The sequence below is a fragment of the Schistocerca americana genome, chromosome 9 (assembly GCF_021461395.2).
Source record: "Schistocerca americana isolate TAMUIC-IGC-003095 chromosome 9, iqSchAmer2.1, whole genome shotgun sequence".
NCBI classification, from domain to species: domain Eukaryota; kingdom Metazoa; phylum Arthropoda; class Insecta; order Orthoptera; family Acrididae; genus Schistocerca; species Schistocerca americana.
In genome coordinates, this window is record NC_060127.1 from 197,381,721 (window position 1) to 197,394,398 (window position 12,678).

General features: G+C 39.8%; 1 protein-coding gene across 1 annotated transcript in view; it reads left to right on the top strand.

The window, feature by feature from the left end:
* LOC124550811 (activating transcription factor 3) overlaps positions 1-10,863 on the top strand; it is a 526,879-nt gene extending 516,016 nt beyond the window's left edge. Inside the window, exons 6-7 of the mRNA XM_047125538.1 lie at positions 950-1,103; positions 5,801-10,863. Coding sequence (XP_046981494.1) covers positions 950-1,103; positions 5,801-6,030 — 384 coding nt within the window. The 3' untranslated portion in view covers positions 6,031-10,863. The remainder of the gene's footprint in view (positions 1-949; positions 1,104-5,800) is intronic.
* The last annotated feature ends 1,815 nt before the right edge of the window (positions 10,864-12,678 follow it).

Here is a 12,678-nt window from a genome sequence, read left to right on the forward strand (position 1 = left end):
GCTCACAGCTTTCACAGTGAGCACTCAACATCTGCTGCTGTCCGCGTCCATTTTATACGCTTCCACATGCCTCACCACGAAATAGGAAAAATACTAACACACTTCGGCGGCCGCTCTTCCTTCCACAGAGCATTGCAAAATGGTTCAAATGGCTCTGAGCACTATGGGACTTAACTGGTAAGGTCATCAGTCCCCTAGAACGTAGAACTACTTAAACCTAACAAACCTAAGGACATCACTCACATCCATGCCCGAGGCAGGATTCGAACCTGCGACCGTAGCAGTGGCGCGGTTCCAAGAGCATTGCAACTCTAATCGTTTACATACATGCCGCTGGTGTATACGTACACAAAGTGTTTTTTGAATGCTTCCCTTTTTTAGCCAGGCTAGGTATAGTGGAAGAATCAATTTAGCAAAAATTACAACGTGAAAGCTGCAAAAAATAAAATAAATGACCACGACAAGGAAATAAAACTTGGGATTTATTGGTTAACATCATTGTAACCCACAAGCAGAGGCTCAATCCCTCAAACCGGTAGTATGGCAGGTAAGAATTTAATATTCGAAAGGAAAATATATTTATAAATAAGTCCAATATCACGTAAATTGTTCCTAATCACTATTATCGCTCGTTATTAGAAGCACCAAAGATAATGTTTAACGTCCGAATGATTAGGATGGTAAATCTCGTTAATGGATTATGTCACCCGCTACAATAGTATAACGATATGGCTGAAAGCCGACTGTAGGTATACAAGTCCCAATTTCGACCAAAAAACACACGTACACGTACTTTTTCGTAGCGTAAGTGTAAACTCTTAACTGGACTTGCTGCTACATTGTTCTAGCTTTTATCACTCCTTAACTGGACTGAACACAATCGGCAGGTATCGTCATGCTCTTTTAGCTGTATAGCCCAGTGAGTGCATCACACGGTTTTTGTCTGCAGGAGTCCGAAATTCTGGAGACGCAGAACCACGACCTGAAGAGCCAGATTCAGGACCTGGAGGCGCAGCGGCGCCGGCTGATCGACATGCTGTCCATGCACACGCCCACCTGCCTCAAGAACTCGGGGGGTGCTCCGCCGACGGCTGGTTCAACAGGTGAGCAATTGAAAATGAGACTCCCTGCTGGGACATCTGACTAGTTCCTCTCCTGTGGCAACCTCTCTATCTCAGAGCAACACTTGCCCCAGCATCCTTGCTCATCTGTTGGTCATACACAAATCTCTGTCTTACCCAATATTTTTGCCCACTACTACCCTCTCCAGTACTACCAAATGTCCCATCATCAGGGCCAGTGGAAGGGTCAGGCAAAACATGTAGCCGCTTGTCTTGCCAAAGGCCAAATGATATCAGGGACGATCAAAAATGTTCCGTTCGAAGGGCGTACAATCCAGAATGGGTATGCCAATCAGACAACATCGCCACAAACATTGAAGGAATGATCGCACCGATGCGCCAGGTTGCACATACCCATTTGGTGAAACACCTTGTCCTGTTGCACGAGGAAGTGCTGCGTGTCCTCTCCCATCAGAAATCGTCGACCCCTCGAGGCCGTTTTCGAGGGACTAAAAGCGCGATAATCGCACGGGGAGATACTGTGGCTACAGGGCCGTGCCTGCCACTTGTCTGCAATGAACGACCGATCGACTTCCGTCTCGTGTCGAACTGCGAACTTGGGGCACCATTCCACAATGGTGGTCTTGAACAGATATGCTGCCCCATGCACAGTCTTTAGTCTACTGGTGTTTGTCCCGCAGCCAAGGAAAAAAACTCACATTGGTCTTGTTTGGACGCATTTGGTAATAATATCGCCATAGATCACGTTTCCGCATATACTGCACAAACGTCAGAAAGACACAAATGCCACAATAATCCCTTGCTTACGTGTCAGCGCTTATATACCTGCATCGCAGTCGCGCTACGTTGCTTACTCGTATATCCCGCCGCAATGGAAACTTTTTGATTGTTCCTTATATGACGTGTGTGTGAAAATTTCCTCCCAAACCAGCCCGGCTCATCGTAAGTCAGGGATTTCCCCACACCCCTCTCCTTGCCGACTGTAGGGAGGACCTCCTCATTTCTTGTCAGTCCACTTAATTTTTCTCCCTTCTCCTGTAACATATGATCTCAGATTCTTCGATTCTCATCTTTCACGATTTTTCCACAGTTCGTGATTGACTTTCGCACACTGCTAAACTCTAGACATACATTCTCACAAATGCCTTCATTACATGAAGGTCTGTTTGTCACTTGTAAACTTCATTTAGTGACACATATCCTTACTACCTTGACAGTGCGCTATAAGTAAACCTACCCCTATTCCTGATTCTTAAAAAATTTAACTACAATGTTTAAAACAGCTTGTTAATTATTTGTTGTTGCACTTGTAAAACTTTTACGGTTGAAGACACAAAACGCTGATTATGATGGTTTTATTAGTTTCAGGTTATTTACCCGTACTCTAATGAAAGACTCAAAACCTAACTGGGATGTTTCTAGTCAAGGAAATTTGCTCTCCAATTTAAGAAAAGCTAGTTTTTCATGCATTTCAGCGGGAACATTCAGTGATATATGTGAATAATCTCTGGAAATGTGTTGCGAATGGAGTTAGTAGTAAATAATTAATAAGTTAAAACGTCATGGCAAATGATGTAGTTTTACTACACGAATAGTGAAACTGTCGTAAGTGATAAACTTTTTTACCTACTTTATTTTTTTGGGGATGTCAGGGAAATAAAGTTATGAAACCGTTCTAAAATAGTGTGTAAAGTTCGGTTTAAATCGCTAAGTGCTCTCGCTCTCAAATACTCAATGAATATTGTACGTGTAATTTGCGTAACGTGAGTTACACAGCATCGAGACAATAAAGGTGTGCAAACAAATTAACAGGAGTGATTTTTCCACCTGTTTTATTCCAATAGCGTTACAATTGAGCTTTGTCTGCTTCAAAGTACTTGCCTTAGGAAACCACACAGCGCTGGAGACTGTTCTTCAACTCCTCATAGCACTGCTGGAACGCGGATACTGGAATTACCTTCATCCTGTCGGTTGCACCCATTTGGATGTTATCGAGTGCCCCAATGCGACTTCCCTCGAGGTGCGTTTTCAGTTGCGGAAAGAGAAAAGAGTCGCAAGAACTCAAGTCGGGCGAATGAGTTGGCTCAGGACACACAGGAATGTCCTTAATGGCCAAAAAGTGGATTACTGAAAATGTTGACTGACAGGGGACACAGTCGTGATGCGACACCATGTGGTTTCTGATGAACAGTAGTGTGGTCCAGATTCAACTCTGCCCCAGCCGTCATGACTATCACCACCGAAACCCCGGGGCCCTCGGCAGAATGCTGTCTCTGTAGGCCTGCCAGTGTTTTGCGAACGGTTCTACTGTAGTGTGCCCGAGTACGAAACAAAATACGATCGCACAACGTTGCTCGATATGTAAGTCACTTACTGTCCGAATGAACGAGCAAAACATTCTCCACTGAAGAAAGCTCTACGGACAACGAATGTGACGCTAGTGCAGACGGTTACACACTCGTGACGTATCACGTGTTCTCCTGCCTCTCCCCCGTGTCTAGCTAGCATTGCCACATTGAACAGAGTGCTATCATTCTCATTACTTTATTTACATGTCGTGTAGACACAGGTGCTATCTTGAGGCCGTTTCTCAAAGCTGTACCTTTATTATTGGAAAATTCAAGTTAGTAGACCATACATTCTGAAATGTACACTCCTGGAAATTGAAATAAGAACACCGTGAATTCATTGTCCCAGGAAGGGGAAACTTTATTGCCACATTCCTGGGGTCAGATACATCACATGATCACACTGACAGAACCACAGGCACATAGACACAGGCAACAGAGCATGCACAATGTCGGCACTAGTACAGTGTATATCCACCTTTCGCAGCAATGCAGGCTGCTATTCTCCCATGGAGACGATCGCAGAGATGCTGGATGTAGTCCTGTGCAACGGCTTGCCATGCCATTTCCACCTGGCGCCTCAGTTGGACCAGCGTTCGTGCTGGGCGTGAAGACCGCGTGAGACGACGCTTCATCCAGTCCCAAACATGCTCAATGGGGGACAGATCCGGAGATCTTGCTGGCCAGGGTAGTTGACTTACACCTTCTAGAGCACGTTGGGTGGCACGGGATACATGCGGACGTGCATTGTCCTGTTGGAACAGCAAGTTCCCTTGCCGGTTTAGGAATGGTAGAACGATGGGTTCGATGACGGTTTGGATGTATCGTGCACTATTCAGTGTCCCCTCGACGATCACCAGTGGTGTACGGCCAGTGTAGGAGATCGCTCCCCACACCATGATGCCGGGTGTTGGCCCTGTGTGCCTCGGTCGTATGCAGTCCTGATTGTGGCGCTCACCTGCACGGCGCCAAACACGCATACGACCATCATTGGCACCAAGGCAGAAGCGACTCTCATCGCTGAAGACGACACGTCTCCATTCGTCCCTCCATTCACGCCTGTCGCGACACCACTGGAGGCGGGCTGCACGATGTTGGGGCGTGAGCGGAAGACGGCCTAACGGTGTGCGGGACCGTAGCCCAGCTTCATGGAGACGGTTGCGAATGGTCCTCGCCGATACCCCAGGAGCAACAGTGTCCCTAATTTGCTGGGAAGTGGCGGTGCGGTCCCCTACGGCACTGCGTAGGATCCTACGGTCTTGGCGTGCATCCGTGCGTCGCTGCGGTCCGGTCCCAGATCGACGGGCACGTGCACCTTCCGCCGACCACTGGCTACAACATCGATGTACTGTGGAGACCTCACGCCCCACGTGTTGAGCAATTCAGCGGTACGTCCGCCCGGCCTCCCGCATGCCCACTATATGCCCTCGCTCAAAGTCCGTCAACTGCACATACGGTTCACGTCCACGCTGTCGCGGCATGCTACCAGTGTTAAAGACTGCGATGGAGCTCCGTATGCCACGGCAAACTGGCTGACACTGACGGCGGCGGTGCACAAATGCTGCGCAGCTAGCACCATTCGACGGCCAACACCGCGATTCCTGGTGTGTCCGCTGTGCCGTGCGTGTGATCATTGCTTGTACAGCCCTCTCGCAGTGTCCGGAGCAAGTATGGTGGGTCTGACACACCGGTGTCAATGTGTTCTTTTTTCCATTTCCAGGAGTGTATATATGTGATGTCTGTTCTTTCGGACAAGCCCAAACAACAGACACCATTTTTGATTCAGTAGCCATTACAGATTAAGACACAAAGGAATGACAGACATCAGCTGTGAGTGGGGATTTATTGAAGCCAATGGGGAAATTCAAAAATTTGTGCCAGATCAGGATTCGAGTCTGGATCTCCTACTTACTAGGCAGGTGTTCTGATCGCTAAGCCATCTACACATAGTGTTCATTGCAACTGCACGTACTAGCTTTAGCACACCTCTCATCAGACCCAAACTCTCAGCTGATCGACACACTACCCAATCGGTGCCCACTCGCAGCCAATGTCTGTAATTCCTTTGTGTCTTAATTCGTAATGGTTGCTGGATCAAAAATGGTCTCATTTTTGGACATATCTGAAAAAACAGGCAGCACTAGTAGAGGGTGCAACAGGAGGCATGCTAGGGTAGTCTGTGCAGTTGCAACGTCCACTGTCTGCATGTCGGTCAGAGCTAGAGACCGAGGCTCGAATCCTGGTCTGGCACAAATTTTCAACTTTTCCCCTTGATTTCGATCAGTGCCCACTCACATACAATGTCTGTAATTCCTTTGTGTCTTAATACTGAAATGTCTTGTCACTGAAGGACTATCTTGCACTGTACAGGTACACAGTCCGGGGACAACTTCGGCACAAATGGCGACTCTCTGCCGCAGACCTACGAAGCATTCATTGCGAGTAGCACCTACCACCAGCATCACCACCACCACCACCACAACCACCATGCCCAGCAGCACCACCAGCACCAACCGGAGCAGCAGTACCCATCATCGTGCAACTATAGCAGCGGCTATCCCTCACCGGGGGCCGGTATTGATGGTGGCTGCATGGCTTAACAGGACCCTGAGCTCTGTACGAGAATCGAGGACCGTAGTAACCTTAATCTGTTGTAGAACTTGGATTTAAGATGTACACTATAAAAAATTGCTTCAGTGCTGGTGTCTACAAAGTACATAATACCTATTTGTAAAATATCTGGCTTTAGATCCATATGACAAATTGTTCAGTGCATTCAGCAAACAATGTAAACAACAGTTTGGGATACATCCTGAACTATAAAGTCATGTGTACCTCTCATGCTTCCAAAATAGTCATCTTCCACTGTTTTCATTTATTCTACCTTCATGTATGATTCTATAATACGCAAAGTAGAATAAAATTTGAACTATATCCATAATTTCTCAAAGTATGTTAATGCTGCCTTAATTGTCTGAAGAACCCAGGTATTCTAAATTCCTGCAAGAAAGAGTCAATAGATCAAAGTGCCTTACCAGATTATAATTTTACCATTTTTGCAGAGCAAGCACGTAATTGCTATCAGTGTCTAAAAATTTGCGAGAAAAACTCAGAAATTTTTGCTTTTAAGATTTCAGGAAAAAGAAATCACCAAGGCTCCATAAAGAATCGTCCACGTACACAGAACAACAGAAATGTCAGTTTTCAAACTGCACTGTGGCAGAAGTGAGTAAGTACTAATATGGCTTATTAGAGAACAATGTGTTATCAAGGACATTAAAAACTAAACTTGTCCATGATTTTCAAAATATTAACTCACAACATTTTTGTATCTTTTATATAACATTTGACACTTGTGATAATCTAATTGCTGTAACTGGAATGTGTGTGTGTGTGTGTGTGTGTGTGTGTGTGTGTGTGTGTGTGTGTGTATGTAAAGTACTATGATATTTTGTGAGTCAATTGTAAGAATATCACCAAAGCTGACCATATGAGAATCTGAGGTTTAGAAATGTCTAGCTATTTCATCAACAAAAGCTTCTCTTTATGAAGATCAATGCCCTCATCGCAAATAGGACAATTAACATCATTATTCGAAAAAAGTAAAATAAAATACACTCAGTCATTGATTGGTGTCTTCCCGTTGTAGATGCTTTAGAAACAAAGGATGTGAACTGAGAGATCATTGTTTGCCACTGTTGAAATTCCAGTTACGGTTTCATATTTTATACTCATTCTTCGTGAAAAAAAGGAGTGTTATTTATATATTTTGTACTCTTTAATTTCTTATTGTTATTGCTGCTGCTTGTTAGCATCAGTGATACTCTTGATGTATGTTGAAACTGGTGCTTAACTTAGGTGCTACAAATTTCCTTAAAGGGGATTAAGACTTCTTTTATGTGTTCACTTTTCAGGCCTTTGCACTACTTTCAATGTTTATTTTTCTGTAAACACATTTCTGAAAGTCACTAAATTACTAAAATTACATTCTTCTTGCACAACATTTTGTGTGTTCGTCACATGATTAATAGCCTTTGATAATTTATATTCTGTTAGAGCATTAAGAATAAAAATTTTATTCATATATTTGTATTTTTATTGTATTTTTTTTCAAAACCATTGCTGCAAGCAATTTTAGCATGTTTTATGTCCTTATGGTATCAGAACAAATGTGTAAAATAAATAAACTATATTGTAAGTGTGCATAGCCTATGTTCCTTTATTTACGAGATTAAGGTTAATGTTTGTAAAAATGCTTATTGTTTTTATTGTGTTTTATAAGACGTTGTGTGTTGTGCTTGTATACAATAACTGTTTATATTTTAGTATAAAAGTTCATGTTAGAAAATAGGATGCAGACTTTAAGCTTCTATTTTTATAATTTTTTTTGCACAAGTTTTAATGAACCATAAGTAATTTTTATAAGAGTGATTTATTCTTCATTTAAACTAGTGTAATAATGAGTCATATAGTTCTTAAATTAATAACCACAAGTATTTGTATTAATAGTACAATTTTGTGTCTCTTAGTGCACTTGTAGCAACTGCTTCATTAATTAGGTTGCACAAAATATTGAATTTCGACAGGTTATCTGTTACAAGGCAGTTTTTTATATGTTTCAAAATTGTGTTTCATTGAAGCTTTTGCTCCAGTCATATATTAAAATATGGACTGCCTGCAAAATATGTGGAGCCTTATGTGTGTGGGGATTGGGGATGCAGCTAAATCTAAAGAATCTGAAAAAATAACATAGCCACGTCTCATACTGAATGTGTGCAACAAGAAATATGACTAGGCTTGTACCTATTTATAGAAACAATAACAGTTATTGCATTTCATACTGTTTCAAGCACTCCAGGTGTGTTATAGTCTCTACACATTGATTTTGTAGTATATATTAAGTATATTTCATTCTTGGTATCACATATTTAAATATATAGAACGGGATTTTCCATTAGGATACTTCCATCACTTAGGAGGTGCTTTTTGGATCAACAATTAATTTAATATCGTTAGTTTAGTAGCTATAAAAGGGTAGTAAACTGCTTTTCATTCTTCTGCAGAATTAATTTCTGAAAGAAACATGCTATGGTACCACCCTTAAAAACTCTTCCAAGCTGAACTCATATGTAAATAGGAAAGGGAGTTAAGGAATCATTTTTTGAGGACACTAGGTTTCTGATGGTAAAGTATATGCAGTTGTAGAACACAGATTGAGTTGTATGATATGAGGCTATCCATGAACAGAACAATACATATTTCACTGACTATTCGAAACCCGTGAATGTAAAATTTTTCGCAATTTATGTGAATCTACAGTGGAGACAACATTTTAATAAAGGTAAAACAACTATTGTAATTATACAGAATATAACAGCAAATAGAACAGTAAATTTCTCTCCTTTTTGAACTTGTTGCTACATTTGGTACAGAGAAATAGTAACATTTTTCTGCTGCACCTCAGTTTCTTCACACCTGACAATAGCTGTAGTGTACACAAAGTACTATTTTTCAAAGTGAAAAGTATCACCAAAAATTTAATCAGAGAGCTTTTTTTGCAACGGAATGTTTATTGTTTAGGAATGACACACATATATATTTTGTAAATACCTAAACTAAGATATGTCATTTGTATTTTGGAGGATGAGAGCCTCAGTCTTACCAAAGGAATATCTTCAAATTAACATTATTATTCCACATGTGCTAAATCATTATGTGCCATTTAGTTTTGATGGGGTCTTTTCTTCCATAAATGCTGATATTTCACTTTTGGTATCTGTTTTACCTCTAGTGTGATCAAGAATTTTCCAAAATGGAAGTGCCTTAATTGTAAACAAATATTTTTGCAATGGGTAGTAGTAAATTAAAACAGGTCTGACCTGATTACCTCTTGTTAGGCTGTGTTATATGAGAATAATTTTTAGTGTTCAAAACACTCATTGCCATTCATTCTGTAACAACATTCTTGTCGTGTTTGCTTGAACAAATTTGACAAAGAAAGTTACAAGAAGCCATTAGTAGCAGTAACTTTAGCTCATCTTTTCTGATATCTGTTCTGATGCAAATTAATTTTTACTTTGGAATGTACACACATTCATGAGCTTCGTTCCTAATAATGTAGTGAAGTGAAAGATTGAGATAAAAGTACTGCTACTGTTTGTTATTGTTGGTATGAGAACAACAATAATTTTCTACATCAGCCTAGACTACTTTCTTGGTAACTGGCTGTAATTTCAATTTACATTCATTTTATGAGGTTCAATAATGGCAAACTGTTAAGTGATGTACTAATCAGTACTAATAAGAGTTTTTTTTTTTTACTTGGAACATTACTTTAAATTATTTTCACTTACGTTATTATTGTCACTTCCAGAGAGGTCACTCATTAAGGTGTTTACTTTTGCATATACAACAAAACAGTTCTGAAGACAATCATCTTAATGACTCTGTAACAATAAATTGACATAAAAATGTACAGCTTCAATATTATTTCACAGAGTGAAATAAATTTCTTCAACCATTCCAAATGAGAACTATGTCTGGTACGTCAAACAGCTGGTAATTCCATTTATAGATATTTTGAGTTTCTTTGTGTGGTATGTCACTGTGAGTGTTTCTTTATATTCTGTGAACTTGTTGCCAAGGATGTGGTTGTTTACTAAATAACACTCTGCTTTACGAATATATGTAATGTGAAATGGTGCACATTATAAAGATATATACTCTGACAATAGAATCAAGTTAATCTGAAGTCAGTACAGTTCATATCATGAGTAAATAATTAATTCCAATGCTGACAACACAGCATAAAAAATGTAACACCTTGAGGTGTATATTTTATAAACATAGATAAAAGTAGATTGCTCAGGTGAAGCAGACTGCAGCCTTCCCCTTACATGTCAAATAATTATTGTTTATTGCTTGTCTTAATTTTTTTCATCTGCTTATGAATTCATTGGAATAGTATAACACAAACTTTGTTTTAAACTGCTTCATCAGCTTATGTATGCATTGTAATACAATAAATTGTTGAAACGCAAGACTTCAGAAGAGCAAGTATCAAAAGTTTTATTAAAGAAATGTTTATAACACTATACACAAATAAAAATCACAAAAATCTGTTTTATATAATATCTATCAAGTTGCTTATTAGCAGTTAATTCTAAAATGTATAATTTCAAGCTTTTACTAAATTACCTTTTTATATGTAATAGAATGGTAACAGTGTTTTGTACAAATACATAAAATTGATAATTTGTTGCTTGCTGCTTGGTTCGTCAGAGTGCAGAATCATTCCTTTTATCTCAGTGTTGTATTAAGTACTTCAGTACCTGGAAGCTGTGGGCTTTAAAAGTTATTTGGAAAATAATGGACCACATGTATTTTTTCTATAATTAAAACGCTGTATGTAATAAAACTATTTCTTACCTCTATATTTTGTCTGATGTTATAATTCATGTTTGTGAAATAGATCCCACTTTTATTCACAGAGACAACCTGAGCTGAATGTTACACATTTTACATGTATGAGGACACTATGAAAAATCTGAGCTTTAAAGTGAAAAATTGTATGTGGATACTATGACCTCTTTACTTGACACAAAATGTATTCCAGCACTATTTTTCCCTTCTGGTGACAGATGGAAGATGGAATGTCACAACAGGAAGGGGATCTGCCCACAAAATTGAATAAAACAAAATTACCAAAACTTGAGTACAGTGGAGCCCATAACTAAAACAGGGTTAACATGAACGAGAAGAAGAGATATAACACATGGAAGTCAGAAGGTTGCAGGCTTCAGCTGTTTCATAAATGTCCCAACAATTACTTCGTTTAATTCTGTGTTTACACACTGCCAAAGTATTTATGTTGGCAGACGGATAGTCCTGATGAAAGGTTTGTTTTTCTTTTCTTTTTCCATCTAGATTTCGTCTTGAATATGTAGTTATTTTCAAGAAGTATCTGAAACTTTCACAGTTAAGGCTTGACCTTTTGTCAGGTAATGAATAAGATGACTCCTTCACTAGGAAATCAGTAGGATTTGAGCAAAGTTTTTTCCAGCTCGATCCAGTTTTTGCTGAAGACCAGTCCACATGATGTCATATTCACTTATGTTGTATGATGTAAAAAGGGGACAGTATTGTTTATATCACTTCTGATCAAAAATGGAGCCATAGCCAGCCGCAGTGGCCGACCAGTTCTAGGCACTTCAGTCTGGAACCGCGCGACTGCTACGGTTGCAGGTTTGAATCCTGCCTTGGGCATGGATGTGTGTGGTGTCCTTAGGTTAGTTGGGTTTAACTAGTTCTTAGTTCTAGGGGACTGATGACCTTAGATGTTAAGTCCCATAGTGCTCAGACCCATTTGAATGGAGTCACATATGAGCAAGGTATTCTAAAAATAACCAATGCCAGTTACAAGTGGAAGTCCACCAGAGGATCAACACTTGGTGAAGGGATTGGTATATATAAACAAACACAGTAATGCACATAAATAGCCAGAAAGTCCTGTTATTATTTGGTTTTGCTGTTACTAATCAATGGAAACAGTCACAAGCACTAAATATTTGTAACTGTGTGTATGGAATGATTTTTAAAGTCAAATACCAAAATAAATACAATTGTAGGAAATGTAGATGTCACACAGAGATTTGTTGTAAGAATCTACAGGAACTATAATTTACTGGTGAAGGGGATTGCTCACAAAATCTACATTTGAAAGGGATATTTGAGTGTTGCATTTCAGCTGGGACTCTTAACCCGGAGTGAATGAGGTGCGAAATTGTTACATCAGCTATGAGGTGGGTATGAGATACCTGAAACTCTGATGACAAATTTTTGATACTGTAGTAGTGTGTTAAGTATTTTTTTACTTGGGATATTAATAATGATGTCTATTAAACAAGATGAGTAAGTAGAATACTATATTTAAGATATAAAACCTTTTTTTTGGGGGGGGGGGGGGGGGATTGAAACAATGAAGTGCGTATATTTTCTCAGAAAAACTACACGTTTCAGAGGTTTAACAGTTTTTCATACAAAATTCGAAAAAAATTGCAGTTTCTTTCATTAATTAACATAATGATATTATCTTATAATACCTTTTATGCCCGGAGAACTGGTAATAATATTCTCTGAATGAATACGAACTTTTTGCCTAGGACAATCCTTCATCCATTTTGTACCACCTCTGGACGTATAAAAAATCCCATGTACTTCAGGTGAGTAACTAGGAGCCACTATCACAG